The sequence below is a fragment of the Colias croceus genome, chromosome 22 (assembly GCF_905220415.1).
Source record: "Colias croceus chromosome 22, ilColCroc2.1".
Classification (NCBI taxonomy): Eukaryota; Metazoa; Arthropoda; class Insecta; order Lepidoptera; family Pieridae; genus Colias; species Colias croceus.
The window spans coordinates 4,976,943-4,999,695 of record NC_059558.1 but is presented as its reverse complement, the minus strand read 5'-3'; the positions used below and the strand labels follow the sequence as shown (position 1 = coordinate 4,999,695).

Here is a 22,753-nt window from a genome sequence, read left to right as displayed (position 1 = left end):
CTTAGAGCGTTTTCACATTGTCCGGTCCGATCGGAACGGATATCGGATAACGAATATCGGGAATCGGAAGCCGATAGCCGATATCCGATATCGGACACAATTTGCCCTTTCACATTATCCGATAGTATCGTCCCGATATCATGAGTGTTGCCAGAAACTGGAAAAGTAGATAATATATGGAGAATTAAAAAAAAACAGTGGATGCATTTATGTTACAAAAAATAAACTTTATTTTAAATAAAATAAATAGTAATAAATAAACTATGTTTTTCAAACCGGTTTAATCTGCTGACTGCGGAGTTTGGATTTGTACCCTCTGCAGAGTCAGAATCTAGTTTCAATAGGTATTCAATTTCATTGTGAGGCTTGTTTTTTTTTTATATGCTGTTTTTCTTTTTTTAATAATAGAACATGTTGTGTGGTCGTAGTGAATTTTAGAACTTTTTTATATTAAATCATGTACGACTGTTATAAAATAAAATTCAACTCAGTATTAAAGCGACGAAACTGGCAAATATAAATTCAAATTACATTTACAAATGTAGGTGCTGTTATTACAATTTTATAGTGCTAATAATAATATATATATATTATACCTATAAATAATAGGTAGAATGTACATCATTCTACCTATTATCTGGGTGTGCAAATATTAAACGAAATAAATTAAACTAAACTAATTCTTCGTTGTCACAGATTCCGCAATGTAATAAATTCTTGAATGTCATAAAATTGTTTCTCCATTAACTATTTCGTCAGTTTCTTCTAAAATATGTCATACTATTTTTGATTTATTGTACATGTTGGAAAGTGCAGTATATTTTGATACCTCGTTAACATAATATGCAAATTTACTTTTCCTTTCTTAAAATATTCTGGGTAGTATTTAACAAGTATTATAACTACCCCTTTCTTTCCAAGCTAGTACCTATTTGAAAAATCAGTAGATCACCCGAAAAATCATAAGGTCTAGCAACACTGGTCATCATGGCAAACTATAATAAAAAACTTTATTTGTTGTAGTTATTATATTTGAGACGTAAAAAAAGATATAGATATTTTTATTTACTTCAGTTCAGCCAATTGCCGTATATTATAGGACGGTATTAAAATAACTCCCGTAAAAATAGTATTTTTAATGCCTTTAAATACTTAAATTAATGTTTTCTTAATAAAAAGGTTTAAAGTAAATGAAAGGATTCTTTTTTACATTTAGCGCCTAGAAATGACTGAAAATACACAAACTAGTGCTTTTTTTGCTGTTGGTATACTACCTTTTCGAAAATTGAGTTGGTAACACTGAACATTATCGTCCGATAGTTCACGGGAATATCGGTGTTGGCTCCGATATCCGATATCGGACCGGACAATGTGAAAGACACACAGAACAGTAAGAACATAATAGAAGTGCTATAATGTCATAATTAATATGAAAACCAGTGTCGCCAAACCCACACATTTAAACCGATAGTTATACAGTACACTACAAGTAAACTATGCCTTTGATTGGACAGCTTAATTTGAGTAAAAACTGACTTAGGTTATAAATTCAGCATTTCAATATGTACCCTAACGAACCAAGTTACGGTTTATTTTAGTATAACATCCCTAGGTATATTAGCTGTTTTGTTTCTCTTTGCTCAGAAATTCCAAATTCGAAAACATTCAGCTATTCCACAACAGAGGGCGTTGGTTTTCAATACATATAACTTTGAACCTCAACACATAAAGATAAGGTTGAAATTTGTGTCACTCTAAATTAATGACATTAACTTGACATTAACCTGATGCTATGCTCTAAGGGATGTCAGCCTTGTTATCGATAATTCACAAATAAATATATTTTTGTGCATTTTTTTTTCTTTCTATTAGATGAGTATAGGATAATGTGTCACATTTTGGAGTATGTTTATTACTACTAAGTACGTCTTTTCATATTATTATATTTAAATAAAAATCGGAATAGAATAGTATAAATCTATATTTACAAAACAAACAGAAAATATGCATTATTTTAAATCTTGGAACTGCCGTAGGTTTGATGTATCGGTGGCCTTTGTTAGACTGCTCATTGCTGTTCGGCATCCAGTTAACTCGTCACGTTGCATTTATTATCCATTTCTCTTTTAAATTAGCCTCTTTCGAAAATCTATAAATAAATAGGACAAATGAAAGCTAAGGAAAAATAAAATAAAATTTAATATTTATAATGTTTGTCTTTTCTAAAGTGTTTATCGATACTGTTGATATGCGCCACATGCATCACTAATCCGACATTCGTTTGTTTATTGCAATAATATTCCAGAAAGTCTTGTTTGCTGTTCAATCTATATTAGTACTAATTTCTTATGGATTAAGGTTCATTTTGACTTAATATTTTTATAAATTTTTGACAAATTACGACAAGCGAAGTTATAACATAAAATATATTTAAAATAAATTAAAATAAGACTTACCGATGGTATGAAATGCCTCCATTGCTGATATTATTGTGTCTGCTATCATTTTTGGTCTCTAATACAAAACAACACGTCCTTATTAATGAATAAATATGGAAAAAAGGTTTGACAGCTGACAACCGACTCGAATATTTTTCTGCGCAGTGACCAGTGTTGCCAGATCCAAATTTTATTTTCCGGGAGGCATACCTATAAAAATCCGGGAGTCTTAGGGTAAAATTACAAAAATTATCGGGAGATTTTTTAATATATATCTTTATTATGTTTTTGTAAAATTTTGTCATTAATTTCAAAATTAAAGCAATTACAATTATTTTTTAATAAATTTTTTGTATGAAGGACTCCCGATATAACCGGGGTAGACAGCTTATTACGTAACTTTGTCTTGGTTAAATTTATTTGGGAAAACAGCCTTTCCACAGATGCACTTGAGTGTGGCAAGCACATAAAACTCAAAACTGTCGAAGTTAAATTTGGAAACATTTTGCTGCCATCACCCAAATGCATCTGGGCTATCTTTTTCCAGAAAGCTCCTACTTCTAAATTTTCATCTTCCGTGTTTAACTTCGTATTCCGAAGAAGCCGCCATTCGGTGTCAATCTGTTGGATAATATTTGAAGGTGCTATATTTGGGAACCTTCCCAATATGTCGGCGATGGATAGTATTTTGCCACTACAAACTATTTTTGGATCCATAAACTCCATTTTTTTCAAAATTTCCATATCATCTTCAAACGGAAATCGCTGTAATAGTTGTTTAATTGCCTCAATGTAAAACTCCAAACAGCGGAACTTGAATTGTTTTATTTCTTCGGGACTGATTGTTAATGTTGGTGAAGATAATGTCGCCCCTACTTCAGCGCCTAAATACCAATCTTTTATATCCATGTACTTTCTGGGATTTTTATAGTCGATGTTTTTGTGATCATTTCTTGAAATGTATTCATCTTTCACATAACATCCCAAAATTGTGTAGATTACGGTCATGACCCTGTTGTAAATTATGTGTACATTCGTATTTTCTGATTGCATGGTTCTGTTTAGTTCGTTGAATATTCCTAAGGCATACGCCATAAATTGCAGATACAGCTTGTTCACTGGGTTTTCTAGCATTCTCAATATGTTTTCTGCAGCTTTAATACGGTCACTGAAAATAGCGTCCCTAAAGTACAACTTTAAGGCTTCGTATTGTTCTAGTAGCCTCTTTACTACTGCCTCTAAAGAGAACCATCTTGTTTGAGAAGGTTGCAGTAATTTGTGTGGTTTTAGTTCCAAAAAATCTTGGAATTGTTTCAATAAGCCGGTACGTTTTGGGCTACCATTCAAATAGTTATACACATCCCGTGCTAGATCTTCGGGTTCTCGAGGCAATTTTAAGCAAGCGTTAGACGCTACAAGATGTACAGAATGGCATACACATTTCATAACGAAAAGGTGTGGTATGTCTTGTTTGAACTTCGTAGCAAGAGAATTGTTTTTTCCCATCATTACGTTGGCACCATCTGCGGCCAGCCCTATCATATTTTTTTTATATGGAATCCTCAAATCGGTCATTTTTTTTGTAATTATTTCATGCAATTTTTCGGCGTTACCTTCAAGAATTTCAAATATTTCAAAGAAAAAATCTTCCACCTGAAAAAGAATAGGGTTTAAAAAGTATAAAAGGTAACATATTTAAAATGAAAACTTTACATTATAAACATAATATTTACCTTCAGATTATTTCGAGCGATCCTCACAATTACTGCTAAATGCTTTTTTGTACTTTTATCAGTACTTTCATCAGCTGTTAACGAAAATTTATTTGTCTGCATGGCTTCAACCATGGTGTCAACGTCACTTCTTCCCAACACCTCCGAAATAATTTTTGTTGTTTTAGTACGTCCACAGGTAATCCTTTTTGCGACTTCAGAATCTGGGCATACTGCTCTTATTAAATCTGGGAAATGTTCCATGACATTGATCGGAATATTATGTTCAACTATGAATGCGGCGATTCTAATTTCTGACTGTTTGACTAGTTTTTCTAACGATGTAGATTTTTTTGTAAACATCTGGTCTAGACTCTGTTGACCTCGAATTTTCAGCTTATTGCTTTCATGTTTTTTTGTCTCTTTGTGTCTTTTAATATCATTTTTACCCCCTCTCGTTATATTTATATCGCAAGAGCACACTTTACAATAAGCAAAATCTGGACCTGAAAAGAATATTTTTTAATGTAGCCTAAATATTGCAACAAAAATGCGTTAATTTCTCAAGACGAAAATACTGCCGTACTTTAAGAATACTTTTTTAAACTGGCAACTTTTATAGGCCGCCTTATAGATGATGAGTCTTAAAAACCAACTGTGCAAACCTAAGAGCAATTAACCTATAGAGTTCTTATATTAAGACAGAACAAAATACATATTTTCTAATCTACTTACTCTTAGTCAATAACAGCATAAGCCAGATTGAGATAGCGATAGAGTATCTGCACTGTCTTCAAACGTAGCGCGCCGGCAGTCAGTTTGTTTTCCAACCAGCTGGTGGGCTCAGTGCGTCAAGTGTTTTTAACGAAATATTTAGAAAATATAAAGTGTACAGTGTTTCTTTTTATTTGTCAGTGTGCTAAAATAACTATTGTATGTTTAGCAACCGGCTATCACTAGTCGAATGGGAGTTTTGAATAAAAACAATGTAAAAATATCTTTCCATCGGTAAGTGATTTTCAGCAAATTGATAAATATTTATGTTTTAAACCTATTTGAAGGTTTTATCAAGCGCTTTTTTGTAATTTTATGTTGTAACTGTAACATTTACCCACTTTATGGGGTTGTGGAATATAAAATAATGAAATAATTTTTAAAAAACGTCACAATAATATCACGTTTGGCATTTTGTTTACCACCGTAGTGTTGTAACACATCTAGCGTATATTATCGATTTATGACAAAAAATCTATTTCATATTAACGTTGATTTATTTATTTTGTTTCATAAATCAGATTTATATGTAGTTGTTGTTGCAAATAATAGATGTAAATTTTTTACCGCAGGAAAATAAAACATACCACGTGGTTGTTTTATTTGCACTATGTGTTTTACTTTTCGTTTGTTGTTTATTAATTTCTCTTTCAGATTATTAATAAATTCATTTTGTTTTAGATTTCCAGAGCTAAATAAAAAATGGGTATAAAACGTGAGACATGAGTTGATTGGACGCCGCCACAATTTTCAATATTGTGTTCACTGCATTTCGAGCCTACGTGTTATCAAGATGGATACTCTAGAAGAATTGTGCAATCTTACGCTTACGTTTTTTTTTTGTTCCTGTAGATAATAAATACATTTGATTAAAGAGAGTGAATTTTTATTTTGAAATTTTTTACACATAAGTTACCTACTTTAAATGTGTAACTATGTGAAAATTAAACGGTTGATTAAATGACAGTTCTCATAGATGAGAAACTACTATTGAAATACATACTTAATATACATGCGTTTTCAAAGAAAAACCCGCATAGTTCCCATTCCTGTTGGATTTACGGGATCAAAAGTAATTTTTCCAAATTTCATTGTAATCGGTTTAGTAGTATTCGCGTGAAAGAGTAACAAACATCCATCCTCACAAACTTTCGATTTATTAGTAGGATGTTAGGAAAATGTTTTCATTAAGACTGTCCTTTTATTAACTTGTTAAAATGCTGCATGATTCCTTCATGCTGACTGTGCCTTTCTCCTCACTCCTTTAACTTTATCATCATTTCCTTCTTTATTTTAAATTACATTTCAAGTTTTAAAATTTCTTGTATAATGTACTAACTTTCCGCCCGCGTTTTTAAAGAAAATCCTGCACAGTTCCCGTTCACGTGGGATTTCCGGGATAAAACCTAACCTATGTGTGTATGTACAAAATTTCATTGTAATCGGTTCCGCAGTGAAAGAGTAACATCCCTTCTCACATAATTTCGCATTTATTATATACGTAGGATTAAACAAATAATGTATTCAACTGAAATTAATTATAAGTTTTGTTTTTTTATTATTTATTATTTCACGAAACCGTAAATGCAAAATACATTCACGATTTTATCGATTGAAGCACATCCCATCACTATCACCTTCTATCTATCTAAATACGTACCTATAGTAAAAATGGTGCCATGACTATGTTGAAACGTAGCTTGTTGTCTATAGCTGTCTCATTCTTTCATACGACGTTTTCTTTAGATAGAGAGAAACAAATATATGTAAATTGTATACGCTCGATACAAGTACTCTATAGGTTAATTGCTCTTAGGTGCAAACAGTACTAAAAAAAACAAAAATATCATAGACCATAAAGCCTCAATGACTTTCTTGGATCAAAGTCAATAACTTTGCAGAATAGAACGCAGAAAAAAAATGTAGTCTGCATAGTCCAAAAATAATCATTTGAACTGTGAATTTAGAGTTCAAATTAGTTCAACACGTCAGTACTTTTGTGTGGTGTTGTGGAACTACAAAACAAAATGTCAAAATTACAAATTGATTACTGCACTACACGCACGAACTATTTACATGTGTATGCATACAAATCCAGGAGGTTTCCTGAATAACGAATGAAATGGGTTTTTTGTATTCAATAAGTTTTTATCATTGAGTAACTAAGTAAGGCTTTTATTATTATTTAAGTCCCCTTTGACCCTTACCTTTATTACTTTTTGATAACCATCCCTCAAACAGATCATCTTTTTCCCAATCCGGTTTATAGCTGACACTGTACTTCTTTTTCTTTGGGGGTGTATTTTGCACCTCTTGATCATTCTCAGAACTAGACATTCTAAGTTCTGACAATTACAGCTTTAAAACTTATATAATTAACACTTTAAAATGATGATACTTAGAAACAAACAAAACTTTTCTCACTTCACAAAGTGCTCACAAGTAACAACATGTTTATCTCTGGTAACAACGAAGCAATCTAATACTGTTCATTTAAATACCTTACTTATCCTTAAAATTACTAGACTGAACTATGTCTCCTAATTTGGTCGTATAATAATTAGAAAACCCGGTTAGTCTGGTGTCCCAAAGTCTTGCTGTTTAATATTCAACTTTATTCCATTCCATGAAGGCATACTTTACACTACATACTGTACAAACTTATTACTTTTATGATTCGTTCGGTGGTTTGGTGATTCGTTTCACGCAGTAGACGCAGTGCATCGCAGTGTTTTTAGTAACTGGACTTCAAGCTGTGGAACAGTAAATAAAAATCGGGAGGTTTGATTGAGCATCCGGGATGTCGGGAGGATTTTACTAAAATCGGGAGAACTCCCGGAAAATCGGGAGATCTGGCAACAGTGCTGCGCACAACTGAGAGAGACCCCGTTTTCCAATTACAGCACTAGAGCGCATTATGCGGCATAATGCTTAACGTTGAGTGTTCCAACTACAGCAACGCTTCGCACAATCGAGCACTCTTAAAATTAATGCGCGTGAATTGATGCGTGCAATCGATTTATCATTAATTGTTGGAAAAAAATTTAAAGCTTTCGTTTCATTGTAGTTTTTTCGATATAATCAAAGTTAATTCAAATTGTGTTAAAAAAATAAATATAAGTATGGATGAAGGTAAAAACATTGAAAAAAATGTTAATGAAATAATCAAAATCCAAATTACTTAAAATAACCGTAAATAGTTTTCAACCAATTATTATGTATACCACTTTATTTACACATTAATGAGGTTGTTGCTAACTCTATGAATATTTTTTTTTCAACACTGAACTTAGCGCAACCTGCTGTTGCGTTTCACGTTCCAATTAAGCATCAGCATAATTCGGCATTGTGCGCCACTGAGTCGCATTATGCTCTGTAATTGGAAAACAGCCCAAGTTAGGTGATCTTACCTTACTAGTGACACGTGGGCCACGCCCACATCGCACTTCTATTATGTTCTTACTGTTCTGTGGAAAGACAGGTACCTAAATCATACATTTTACTTAGCCTCCGATATCGGATATCGGCTATCGGCGCCCGATATCCGATATCGGACCGGACAATGTGAAAACGCTCTTACGCACAAGTTACGCACTTACGTTACGCTTACGTAATACAGATACTGTAGGATTCTGCCTATCTTTGACATTTGAAATAAGATGCGTTTACGGGAACGGCCGTAACAAGTACATGTTATTACTTGCTCTGTGGTACATGTGTTTTTGAAAGCTAACCTATGTTTTAAAGTTTTCTCACGATTTTTATGCACTTTTATTTATCTGGGACGATAAAATGACAATATTTGGAACATAATTAATAAAATTAAGCATGATGGAAGTCGAAGGATATCCAGGGCTTATTAAAACTATACACGAAGGGGAAGAAATTGAAGATTTTTCGGAAGAATCTGATGTTGAGCAGGAGGTTTGTATTGTTTAATCCTTAATTCAATAAATATCTGATATTTAATCAATTCTAACTCATATTGCTTATTACTAAACCATACCAAATTATAAAACGACTTTAGCATGTCTTGTTTATAAGTATATTAGACAAAAGCATTTCATTTACAGTATCAACCGTCCAAGCAGAAAGTGAAGAGAAAAGCAGATTTTGATCCCAAATTTAAATTTGTATCCTCAGTTGAAGAATATAACAAGGTAATTTATTTAATTATATATCTGTTTGAATATATTTTCATTATAAATAATTCCATAAATAAATCAACACATGGGGTATAATTATGTAAATGGTGATTTTGAGAATGAAAAGCTTAGACAGTAGTTCTAAATTATAATAATTTACTTGCATTTGTTCCATAAACTTATTTTAGAATATAGAATAAAAAAATACAACATTTAATGATATTAAATTCAAAATTGTTTAAAGTACAACAGTAAGGCATTGGTGTCTTATGATATTAATGGCAGAACTTTTCAAAATTTAAACATGTAATCAATTTTCAGAATACATGGGACGACTTACAAAAGTACATAAAGAGAAATGTGAAACAGACTCTTGATGAGAAGATAGCTAAACGTAGGGCACAGGTTCAAGTTGATGGTGCTGATCTTGACACCGATTCAGAGGTTGAAGGTATGTTATAATTATTAACCGACTTCCACACAAAAAGGAGGTTCTATGTTCATCCGGATTTTTAATACCAAGGCTTTATTCATGCAATAAATAACCAATACTTAGTTTTATATAAAATAAAATATTATTATTAGATTGTTTCTAAATTTTTAACAAAGTACAAAAAATATATAGAAGACTAGCGGTCCGCCCCGGCTTCGCCCGTGGTACATATTAACGTTTTCTCTACATAAGAACCATCCTCGTACTTCAAGGAATATAATAAAAAAAGAATTATCGAAATCGGTTCAGCCGTTCTCGAGTTATGGAATTACAACGAAAAGTGGCATTGATTTTTATATATATAGATTAATATGCACACTTCAGAATGATACTTGTAAATTAATACAAATATTAATTGTTAATTTTTATCTAGATCAAGGTAGTGACGAACTAGAGATATCAGATGATGAACTAAAGAAGGACGAAATCAAAACTAAGGAAAAGAAATTGGGTAAAAAACAGAAACTGAAACAGGTTGGTGATGTTCAAGTTTCTAGCATTTTCCATTTAAAATTTTCTAGGGTATCTTTATGAAGTTTACTCTCAATAAATTATTTATTGGTAGAAATGAATTAACATTTATTTTTATTCAAAACAGACCAGGCATTTGACCTGCTCAGATCTGGTGATAAGCATAGATGCGGTCAAATGTTTATTATGACTGTCTTGAAAGATGCTTCTCTCTTGTCTTTAAGAGATCCAAATCACAGTTCTTCCATTCCTTCGCAATTTGAATTAAAGAATTAAACGTCAATCATAACAATATTTGATGTTTTCATTTACCAATTGCATATTTACAACTCATTTATTTCTAAATTTTACTTTAAGGAATTAAAAGAAGAAGAATCACAAGGCGCAACAGTGCAATATGATGGTGATTTCTTTGAAGACCCTCCGCCATATGATGAAAATGCATCCTTCTATATGATGAATCTATCCCGACCATTGCTTAAAGCAATTGGCACACTTAATTATGTACATCCAACACCGATACAGGCTGCAACTATTCCTATAGGACTATTAGGTAAATAATTCATATTTTGTTTAAGTTATAATTATTCACACATATTTTGTGGGTGCATAAAGTATAGACAGGCAGACTTAATGATATACTAACATAGGAAAAGTAGATGTTGTTTATTCTATAAAAATTTTAGATTATCATATTCTTACCTGTGTTGTTTAGTACATATTAAAAACAAAGTTTTGTAATTTAGGAAACTTGTAAATAGCATACAAAACTACAGGAAATTGTATTAAATGCCAATTGAAAATCGGTATCTTCCATTCTAATGAACATTATAATACTATGATAAAATTATTTCACTACTTAATATAACATTTTAACCTTTTATTAAACATTTTTAGGTAAAGACATATGCGCGTGCGCAGCTACTGGTACAGGTAAAACGGCTGCATACATGTTACCTATTTTGGAGCGACTTCTCTATAAGACTGTGGGAGACAGAATTACAAGGGTGCTTGTACTCGTTCCAACGAGAGAATTGGGTGCTCAGGTATATATTTTGTTTTATATGTGGAAATATATATGTTTTTTTATTCAAGTGAACCTTCTTTAGTTGCGTTGAGAGGAAAATTTCAAGGTCGCGTCAGTGCAATACCGTTACGTCATGGAGTAAGGCGACGGTTTTGATATCTTGAAATCTTGCCAAAGAAGTTTAACTTCTGACGCGTGTGCTCGACACACACGCTTTTTTATTTATTTATATGAAATATATGGATGTTTATTACTCTTTCACGTGAAACTCACTGTATGGATTTTAATGATACTTGGCGGTGTGATGACACTTGGCCACTGCCAAGTATCCTCAAAATAAGAACGAGAAAGAAACACAATAACATGAGCTATAGAAATATGTACTTGCTTTTCAATAAATTTTTTATGATAAAATCAATATAGATTTGATTTAAAGCTCTCAATGAAGTTTTAAATACTCTTAGTACTTTTCCATTAGAATTTTCATTTTAATGAATGATTTTTGTATGAAACAGGTACACACAGTGACGCGACAACTTACGCAGTTCACATCGGTGACTGTGGGACTGTCTGTTGGTGGTTTAGACGTGAAATATCAAGTAAGTTTGTTTTTTAAGCTTTCACGCTACAACTGCTCAATCGATTTTGATGATGCACTCTGATACAGCCATTTCCTATGAGTACGCGAGCATAGCCGCGGCTAGAAAGCTAGTAATATAATAATAATTATTTCATTATAATTTTCTTAATTGTTCTTATTGTTAATTATTTTTTGTTTTGCTTTTAGGAAAGTGTATTACGTCGTAATCCAGATATTGTAATAGCGACGCCCGGTCGGTTGATTGACCACATAAGAAATACACCATCTTTTGGTTTGCATTCTATAGAAGTGCTGGTTTTGGATGAAGCTGATAGGTATGTATGGTTCAAAATGTATGTTTATTAATTTTATAGATGTGAATTTTATACTAAAGAAGAATTTTAATTTGTTAACAGTAAAAATTTAAATTTATAATCTGCAAACGCTGATAAATTAATCTTGCAACATTATAAAATTTATTTTTAAAGAGGTAGGTAGTAAATATGTTTAAATTGGATAGGTACAGTTGTTTTAATTTCTGTTGTTGCTATCTCTTTCTGTGTCGTACGCTCCGTATTTTCTATCGCATAAATAGAAATGTATAAAATAGGTTAATTTTTTTAATACAGGATGTTAGACGAATACTTCGCTGAACAAATGAAGGAAATCATTCGCCAATGTTCACCAAAGCGACAGACCATGTTGTTCTCGGCCACCATGAGCGAGGAGGTCAAAGACTTGGCTGCGGTGTCTCTGAACAAACCGGTGAAATTGTTCCTTGACTCTAATAAAGATGTCGCTTTCAATTTGAGGCAGGAGTTTGTTCGGTAAGTTTTGATTGTATTTTTCATTGTTTTTTTACGATCTTCTTATTGTTTTCTTATTGACAATTTCTTTTAATTTATGTTGTACCTAAACTTATTTTTTGCATGCTTTGTTTACCTTTAAGTGATTTTTTACATTGATCATATAAGATTGTATTTTAATTTTGATATTCTAGCTGTAATGTAAACAAACATAAGCTAAGCAATAAAATACATATAATATAAAAATGAAAAATATTTGTCCTAACAGTCCTAAAATATCATTTCCTTCACAGTATTCGTAAAGAGCGTGAATCGGATCGGGAAGCTATACTTGCAGCGCTAGTGTGTCGGACGTTCAGAGATAGAGCGGTGATCTTCGTGCAGACTAAGAAGCAAGCGCATAGGCTTCATGTTGCCTTGGGATTGCTTGGTGTTAAGGTTTGTGCTAATTTGTAAATTATTATGAATTTTTTTGTACGAACCTTTATTTCGAATCCATTTAAATAAACATAGACGCTTATAGCTGTTTGTTATGATTTATAAGCATATGCATTATAAAACTCAGAAATGCTAGATGTCGCAATAGATCAATGAAATGGAGAGAATGTCTCAATATTTTTTTGCGAGTTCTTTTTCGGTTCAATCGTTTTAGTCGGGTGACATGTTCAGAAACTTGTGTCACACCAAAACCTCACGAGCGCGATCGCAGGTATAACGAGAGAGAGACGGACCGATCTCCCGTCTCATCTAGAGCGTCTCATCTCATCATAAGATTCATAAGACGTTATCACGTATCGGTCAATTATGGAAAGCTGGCATGTTCACAGTACTCACACTTATGCAATTTCACTTACAGTATGTTCAAAAATAAATGCGACTCTAGTTTCATTTTAGACTTGAATAGGGAATATGCATAAAATTTGAAACGGCCTAAAATATTTTTTTCTCGAATAATATTATCGTAATATTATAATGAAAAGGATTTTTTTTTATTTACTTATTATTTAAACCCCTAAAATAATATTCAAAAAGTGCAAAATAAGGGAGCGAAATTCAAACTTCCAAAACGCGCCACCACTGGTCGAACGAAATGTGACGTCATTTGACACGACGTTGTATTCATCACTCCATAGTAAACACTAAGGTTAACACCCACTGGACGTGTCATGTGACGTCACGCAAAGCGCGCGCATAATGGCGGCGTTTGAACTGCTTAAATTTTTTTAAAGTTTTGAATTTCATTTTTAAAAATATCTAGAGTATTTTGAAGCCCATTAATATTTTTTTCTACGTTATAAAATAGTAAAGTATTAATTTAAGACGAAAAAGAAAAACATGAATATTCCCCATTGTAAAATGGGTGCGTTGTAGATAAATATATTATGCAAATATAATTATGAAAGCTCTCATAATTTACCTGTAAAATTATACTTTAAAAGTAAATGAATTGATGAAGTTAATTATTTATTCTAATAATAATCAATTGGATAAAAGTATTAATAATCATTCAATTATCAAATAATAATTAAATTTCAGGTCATAAAAACAATACAAATAACACGTGCGCTCACTCCCAACACACGGATGGTTGTTTTAATAATGATTTAAATAACGGACGTCTTCTGCAGTTGCGGAGCAGTCTTGTCCTTTAGTCGAGTAAAGATATCTAAGAAATATTATATTTGTAGTAAATACGTAATACCTACCAATACGCGCTAACAAATATTATGTGTTACATGTTTATTGTATAATTTTCACACTATTGGTTTTAAACTCAAACTCAAACATTTATACAATTAGACTTCTTCTAGAAGCACTTTTGAATCGTCTTAGCAGTTTAACAGTTTTAACATTTACCACCAATTCAGAGAGCAGTATCTATAGAGAAGAAGAAGAATCTATTTAATCATACCTAATCGTAATCTTCTACTTCACTGAAACTTTCATCGCTCGAAGAACTCGCCGTCGGAATTTCTTAATGTTATTATAAATGAGTCAGTGTAATTATCTACTTTTGGTTCTAATTGAATATATTTTTCCTCATGTTCTCGCGTCTTTCTCCAAACGTCACTAAACATATCCAGACTAATATGGCATTTGCTTCCTTTCTAAATAATTCTTCCACAGTTTTCAAGTTAAAGTTCACATTTTGTGATGCTACTTTCCCTTTAATTATGCCCCATAGTAACTCTATTGGGTTGAGTTCTGGATGGTATGGTGGAAGGCGCAATACACTATGTCCATGATCTTTGAGGATTGCATCAAGTAAAAATTGTGTATAGTTTGGCTTATTTTTTTTAATAATGTGATAACTCTGATTATTAATTAGTAATTTGATTTTTGAAAAAAAATGCCGATTTTAGTCAAAATTTATATTTTTCTAACAAGATCATCCAAATTTCCACCTTGGTGAGAAAAATTGACATTTCTAATGAAAATGAACAAAAAATTAAATGATTTTATTAAATACTGTAAAATAGTCTATAATTCTTCCATTTACTGTATCACAAAATTCTTCATAGATTTTTAGATATTCGTACTACACCAATTACATCACCCTGTATTTATAAACAATTGCAAAATATGACACATACATAGGCCGGGAGATACTGACACAAAATTTCGGGTCATTTGTAACAGAATGGCGGTTCTACAGAGGTCTTATTACGCAATGACTAAAAGAAAAATGATGGTCAGAACGCTGGTACCGGCGGACTAGTCGCGTGGGCGTTAGTCGAACTCGTCGTATAAATAGCGAAAGTCAAACGATTTGTGACACAAAAATTTTAGAATTTACCGATATCCCATAAAAAAGATGTAGTCCGCCGGTACCAGCGTTCTGACCATCATTTTTCTTTTTGTCATTGCGTACTAAGACCCTTCTAGACCGCCATCCTGTTACAAATGACCCGAAATTTTGTGTCAGTATCTCCCGGCCTAACATGTGCAATGTGTAAATGTGTTGACGTTCCAGCTCTTCTTAATATATCTATAAACATCTCGATCGTAAACCTACTTTACAAACAACCAATTTTTTTGTTGTTAAATGTTGTGTGTTTTTGATAAGAATTATTAAAAATTAACTTCACCTTTGCAAAGAATGTATGCTTGTGTAAAATATAAACCAAGTATCTGTATTAAATTTTATATATTTGTGTTCACAAATTGTGTGCCAATAAAACTCTATATGGGCATAAATATTATTATTTCTAAACATACCCTTATCTTATAACAAAACAGGTAGCAGAACTCCACGGAGCTCTCAACCAGCCCCAACGTCTAGATTCCCTCAAGCGGTTCAAAGATGAGCTCGTGGAAGTGTTGGTAGCAACTGATGTAGCAGCCAGAGGTCTGGATATCCCGGGGGTGAAGACGGTTATCAATTTTACCTTACCAGCTACGTTGGAGCATTATATTCATAGGGTAAGAACCACAGAACAGTAAGAACATAATAGAAGTGCTATAATGTCATAATTAGTATGAAAACCAGTGTCGCCAAAACCACACATTTAAACCGATAGTTATACAGTACACTACAAGTAAACTATGCCTTTGATTGGACAGCTTAATTTAAGTAAAAACCGACTAAGGTTATAAATTCAGCATTTCAATATGTACCCTAAATCACTATGTTACGGTTTATTTTAGTATAACATCCCTAGGTATATTAGCTGTTTTGTTTCTCTTTGCTCAGAAATTCCAAATTCGAAAACATTCAGCTACTCCACAACAGAGGGCGTTAATTTTCGATAGATATAACTTTGAACCTCAACACATAGAAATAAGGTTGAAATTTGTGTCACTCTAAATTAATGACATTAACTTGACATTAACCTGATGCTATGCTCTAAGGGATGTCAGCCTTGTTATCGATAATTCACAAATAAATATATTTTTGTGCATATTTTTTTTCTTTCTATTATATGAGTATAGGATAATGTGTCACATTTTGGAGTATGTTTATTACTACTAAGTACGTCTTTTCATATTATTATATTTAAATAAAAAACGGAATAGAATAGTATAAATCTATATTTACAAAACAAACAGAAAATATGCATTATTTTAAATCTTGGAACTGCCGTAGGTTTGATGTATCGGTGGCCTTTGTTAGACTGCTTATTGCTGTTCGGCATCCAGTTAACTCGTCACGTTGCATTTATTATCCATTTCTCTTTTAAATTAGGCTCTTTCGAAAATCTATAAATAAATAGGACAAATGAAAGCTAAGGAAAAATAGAATAAAATTTAATATTTAAAATGTTTGTCTTTCCTAAAGTATCGATACTGTCGATATGCGCCACATGCATCACTAATCCGACATTCGTTTGTTTATTTCAATAATATTCCAGAAAGTCTTGTTTGCTGTTCAATCTATATTAGTACTTATTTCTTATGGATTAAGGTTCATTTTGACTTAATATTTTTATAAATTTTTGACAAATTACGACAAGCGAAGTTGTAACATAAAATATATTTAAAATAAATTAAAATAAGACTTACCGATGGTATGAAATGCCTCGATTGCTGATATTATTTCGTCTGCTATCATTTTTCCACTCTAATACCGAACAACACGCTCTAAATAATGAATAAATATGGAAATAAGGTTTGACAGTTGACAACCGACTCGAATATTTTTCTGCGCACAACTGAGAGCGAGTTAGGTGATCTTACCTTACTAGTGACACGTGGGCCACGCCCACATCGCACTTCTATTATGTTCTTACTGTTCTGTGGTAAGAACTTAAAATTTTAACAAGCATTTAAACTTTTTGATACAAGATTTGGAAGGTATGTTATGAAAAAAGTCAATAAATATTTAAGAAAAGTAACATTATTTGGTCGATTTATATAAACATTTCGATTATATCGATTAATATTCATTTATTTATATATAACTGATTGGTTATTAATACAATTAGGTGGGTAGAACAGCACGTGCAGGCCGTGCGGGCGTGTCCGTATCGCTAGCGGGCGAAGGCGAACGTGCGCTAGTCAAAGCGATAGTGAAGCGAGCGAAACGACCGGTCAAGTCGCGCCAAGTGCCACCAGATATAGTGGCCAAGTATCGGGACAGGATGGCCAAGTTGGAACCGGAGATTGGTAAGTTGATTACTTACTAGACAAGCTATAATAGGTATAGCGATATTAGCTGCAGTCGTAAGGTGTATACTGTATAGAGATAGTGAAGTGACAAGTCAAGTCGCGCCAAGTGCTACCAGATATAGTGGCCAAGTATCGGGACAGGATGGCCAAGTTGGAGCCGGAGATTGGTAAGTTGATTACTTACTAGACAAGCTATAATAGGTATAGCGATATTAGCTGCAGTCGTAAGGTGTATACTGTATAGAGATAGTGAAGTGACAAGTCAAGTCGCGCCAAGTGCCACCAGATATAGTGGCCAAGTATCGGGACAGGATGGCCAAGTTGGAACCGGAGATTGGTAAGTTGATTACTTACTAGACAAGCTATAATAGGTATAGCGATATTAGCTGCAGTCGTAAGGTGTATACTGTATAGAGATAGTGAAGTGACAAGTCAAGTCGCGCCAAGTGCTACCAGATATAGTGGCCAAGTATCGGGACAGGATGGCCAAGTTGGAGCCGGAGATTGGTAAGTTGATTACTTTAATCGTTAATAGTTTCAATATGGTTCAAAGCCATAGTGAAACGAGATAGACAGTCACGCCAAGTACAACTCTGGCTTGCTATATCTGTATAGCGGCCTAGTATCGATACAGGATGGCCAAGTTGGAGCCAGAGATTGGTAAGTTGATTACTAACTATCCAAGTTATAATAATTACGTGCATATGTCTCGGTATAATAAAATTGATAACAAACAAAAAACTTGTCATAAAAGAAAAATATAGTATTTAAATAACCACTTTGAAAATAACCATTTTAACCTAGTAATATAAGTTTTTTTAAATATAAATTAAAATAAGAATATTACTTAAAGGTAAATTATGATTATAGCGGCAATCCTCAACGAAGAGTACGCAGAGAAACAGTTAAAGAAAATGGAGAAGCAGACAGAGAAGCTGGAAGGAGCTATAAAGAAGGAGAAGCCGAAAGACGGGCCAAAAATAGAGCCTCAGAGGAGAAGGGAGTGGTTCCAAACGCCAAAAGAGAAACGGGAGGAAAAAGAACGGCTGACGCTTACAAAACATATGGGAAAAGGTTAGTTGTTATAAATAAAAAATAATTATATTAAGTAGGTATATCGTTTATATGATCTGTATTTTATAAGTATACTAGCGGTCCGCCCCGGCTTCGCCCGTGGTACATATTAACGTTTTCTCTACATAAGAACCATCCTCGTACTTCAAGGAATATAATAAAAAAAGAATTATCGAAATCGGTTCAGCCGTTCTCGAGTTATGGAATTACAACGAAAAGTGGCATTGATTTTTATATATTAGAGATGTAACCCTCTTCATTTTTAAAAGGTTATAAAATATCATGACTTGTATTGAATGTTCTGACTTCTGATATTTATTTATTGAAAATATATTATGCCAAATGGAGGATGGAGTTTACTTATAAAAATTTCTACATAATAGGCTACTACTCAGAAATCTATAATAGTTTTTTTTTCTTATAATTTTGTTAATTGATCCATCAGAACTCAATAAAATGTCGTGCGAGTCTTCTGTTTATAAATTTCTTAAAAATAAACTTGGCTATTCACACAGATACACAAAAGGGTAAAGGCAAGAAGCGCAGACATGACGATGACTCGGATGATGACAGTCCCAAAAAGAAAAAGAGACAAACCAAACACACGCCTAAAGATACGGCAGAAGAACGAGTACAAAGGGAAATGGAGAAGGTGAGACCAAAACTAATAAGAGTTTTAAAAATAGATTTTTATTGCAATTTGATGTTGACCCGTGTATTTGTTGATAAACTCGTGCGAACAAATTTGTTGGAGTTAGTAAAAAAAACGTGAAATATGCTTTAAAAAAATACTATTTGATTTCTATTTATTTGTGGCTTGTGTATAAAAATGTATCTTTTTCGACTAGGTTGCACTGCTACAATCGAGAATGGCGAAACGCAAGAAGAAACAGCCTAGAATACGAGCGGTGGAAGACGACGACGACCGGCCAAGACAGAACAAAAAACAAGGCAAGCCCAAAAAGAAACAGAGCAATTTTGCCAACGACCTTACAGACACGTCAAAGGCGTCAACCAAACGCTTACGTTATGACGCTAATAGAGTACAAAAGGGAAAACCTTTGCAAAACGGGAAACCTATGCAAAAGGGAAAAGGAAATGGTCCCAAAGGAAAGAATAAACCGAAAGGCAAAAGTTTTGGTAAACCTCAAGGACCGAAACAGGGAGGGAAAAGAAAATAAAGTATTTTTTCGTATTGAGTTTTTGGTTTAATTTACTTCCCAATTTTACATAAAGTTAATTTAGCAGTTTAAAACCTATTGAAAAAGTCGGGTGTTATCTGTGGTATTGTATAGTGTCACTATAGTGTATAGTGTGCTCCACGAAAGAAGTCCTATGACAAACTATGAAATTATTATGTCGGCTAAAAAAGGTTTTGCCACCTTAATGAAAGTTGCCATCCTGTATGTATGATTTTAACCACAATTTTAACTTATTTTAACGTGATAAAATATGTGGAATTGAACACAAGCTTGAACATAAACACGTAAACTGTAAATATGTAGATTATTCACATTTTACACAGTGCCTTACGATTTTGTCATTATAGTAATCAGCTTCACAATCATTTTGCAATCATTCTAAGATTCTACTTGTGATTCTACCAAATGAAACGTTGTCATACAAAAATTTGCTAATCGTTATTTGGCAAAGTGAAACGTTGGTTGGCAAGTGAAAATCTGGCAAAAAAATTTCGGCGAAAAGGGAGAGAACCGTATAATTGAATTTTACACAAGTTGCTTTCTATTTTACATTTCTTAAAAATAATGTATTTTTTATCTAAGTAATACAAAGCAAGGATTTCATTTCGCCAAGCTTATATTCAAATTCATACGAAACGGAGAATTTTAAAAATTAGTGAGTCTATTCCACAGGTCTATTCTACCATAAAAAGTCAGTGATCATATGAGTCGATACATATCAAACTCCGGTAAGTCCACTCCCCGCCAAAATTGAGATAACAATGGCGCCAATTTTGAATTGTAAAACTAAACCAGTCTGTACTTTTCAAAGTTAGGTAAGTCAATCGTATCTTTATTAAAATAAGGTTTAAAGTTAATTTTTTTTTTCAAACTCCGGTATGTCCATCGACAGTGGTTTATCAAACTCAGGTAAGTCCATTTCGACCAATCACAGCGCAGTATGGCACTAAAATGGCTGCCATTTCTCTCAATTTTGTTGAAGCTAACATGTGTGACCAATGCTTAGAAATCGTTTTAATTGATAAATGATGGAAGAAAACAGTTTTACTATAGAGGTGGTGGTTCTAGACAAAGCAAGGAAAAAAACAATACCAAAAGCTAAAACAGACAAGGCTCAGAAAACAGCTAAAAGATAAATGAAACTGACGCACAGCACACGCACAGTAGTTATTTCCAGCCATGAAGCCCAGGACCGTACTGAGATTTTTTCAACCGTTTTGATTTATTGACCCCTCTCTTTGCCCAGCAGTAGGATGATAAAGGTTAATAATAATAATAATTTGTATCTTTTAATTTACATATTTTATTTTAATGTCCTATACTTACAACGCGACAAACTATCTACCCATTTCCACCACCTCAGTACGTCCCAAAACTGAGTTCTATCAAATCCCTGTAAGTCCATTAGAGATTTTTCAAATTCCTGTAAGTCCAAGACGATGTTTTTCAAAACCCGGTAAGTTTTGCTGGTATTTATCAAACGCCTGTATGTCCAGATTTAAATCTAATTTTGTGGCATAATCATCAAGTAATACATTTCTTTTTCTTCGTAAAAATAATTCTAATGTATTATATTATATCCGTCATAAATTATAAAGCTCCAAACATATTGTTTTTTTAAGTTATTAAAAATACCTCGATTCCCACATTTCTGTTAGAATGGACTTACCGGAGTTTGATATGTATCGACTCATATATGAGTCGATACATATCAAACTCCGGTAAGGCCGCGTTTCCACCTGCAAGAAAACTTCCGCGAGAAGTGTCCGACAGTCTGTCTGACAGCAACTTGCAAGTCTACTTGCAGGTGGAAACGCCGAGTTTACACATGCAAGCTGCTGTCAGACAGACTGTCGGACAGTTCTTGCAGAAGTTTACTTGCAGGTGGAAACGGGGCCTAAGTCCATTCTAACAGAAATGTGGGAATCGAGGTATTTTTAATAACTTAAAAAAACAATATGTTTGGACCTTTATAATTTATGACGGATATAATATAATACATTAGAATAATTTTTACGAAGAAAAAGAAATGTATTACTTGATGATTATGACACAAAATTAGATTTAAATCTGAACATACAGGCGTTTGATATGTACCAGCAAAACTTACCGGGTTTTGAAAAACATCGTCTTGGACTTACAGGAATTTGAAAAATCTCTAATGGACTTACAGGGATTTGATAGAACTCAGTTTTGGGACGTACTGAGGTGGTGGAAATGGGTAGATAGTTCGTCGCGTTGTAAGTATTGGACATTAAAATAAAATATTTAAATTAAAAGATACAAATTATTATTATTATTAACCTTTATCATCCCACTGCTGGGCAAAGAGAGGGGTCAATAAATCAAAACAGTTGAAAAAAATCTCAGTACGGCCCTGGGCTTCATGGCTGGGAATAACTACTGTGCGTGTGCTGTGCGTCTAGTTTCATTTATCTTTTAGCTGTTTTCTGAGCCTTGTCTGTTTTAGCTTTTGGTATTGTTTTTTTCCTTGCTTTGTCTAGAACCACCACCTCTATAGTAAAACTGTTTTCTTCCATTATTTATCAATTAAAACGATTTATAAGCATTGGTCACAAGTGTTAGCTTCAACAAAATTGAGAGAAATGGCAGCCATTTTAGTGCCATACTGCTCTGTGATTGGTCGAAATGGACTTACCGGAGTTTGATAAACCACTGTCGACGGACATACCGGAGTTTGAAAAAAAACATTTACTTTAAACCTTATTTTAATAGAGATGCGATTGACTTACCTAACTTTGAAAAGTACAGACTGGTTTAGTTTTACAATTCAAAATTGGCGCCGTTGTTATCTCAATTTTCGCGGGGAGTGGACTTACCGGAGTTTGATATGTATCGACTCAATATTTTATTATTACATCGTCTCAAACTTTTTGCTCTGTGTAGCGCATGTCGCGTGAC

At 33.1% G+C, this 22,753-nt stretch overlaps 2 protein-coding genes across 3 annotated transcripts; one reads left to right on the top strand and one right to left on the bottom strand.

The window, feature by feature from the left end:
- Positions 1-109: 109 nt before the first annotated feature.
- On the bottom strand, positions 110-6,904 carry LOC123701984. Its single transcript, XM_045649616.1, has 4 exons — positions 6,749-6,904; positions 4,172-4,815; positions 2,997-4,091; positions 110-157 (listed from the first exon to the last, which is right to left on the bottom strand). The coding sequence occupies exons 2-4, from the start codon at positions 4,511-4,513 to the stop codon at positions 110-112; spliced, it is 1,485 nt and encodes a 494-aa protein (XP_045505572.1). The 5' UTR covers positions 4,514-4,815; positions 6,749-6,904.
- Positions 6,905-8,639: 1,735 nt separating this feature from the next.
- Positions 8,640-19,828, top strand: LOC123701606 (probable ATP-dependent RNA helicase DDX27). Of its 2 annotated transcripts, XM_045649084.1 has the most exons (16): positions 8,640-8,848; positions 8,998-9,084; positions 9,391-9,520; positions 9,936-10,036; positions 10,391-10,586; positions 10,931-11,079; positions 11,576-11,659; positions 11,848-11,975; positions 12,270-12,467; positions 12,740-12,884; positions 15,687-15,869; positions 17,372-17,501; positions 17,672-17,722; positions 18,426-18,629; positions 19,145-19,281; positions 19,478-19,828. In XM_045649084.1, exons 1-16 carry the CDS (start codon positions 8,753-8,755, stop codon positions 19,808-19,810), a joined length of 2,352 nt encoding a protein of 783 aa, XP_045505040.1. In that variant the 5' UTR covers positions 8,640-8,752; the 3' UTR covers positions 19,811-19,828. The 2 variants fall into 2 exon arrangements, with proteins under 2 accessions (XP_045505040.1, XP_045505039.1); XM_045649083.1 differs by lacking the exon at positions 17,672-17,722 and having other exon boundaries at positions 17,372-17,552.
- The last annotated feature ends 2,925 nt before the right edge of the window (positions 19,829-22,753 follow it).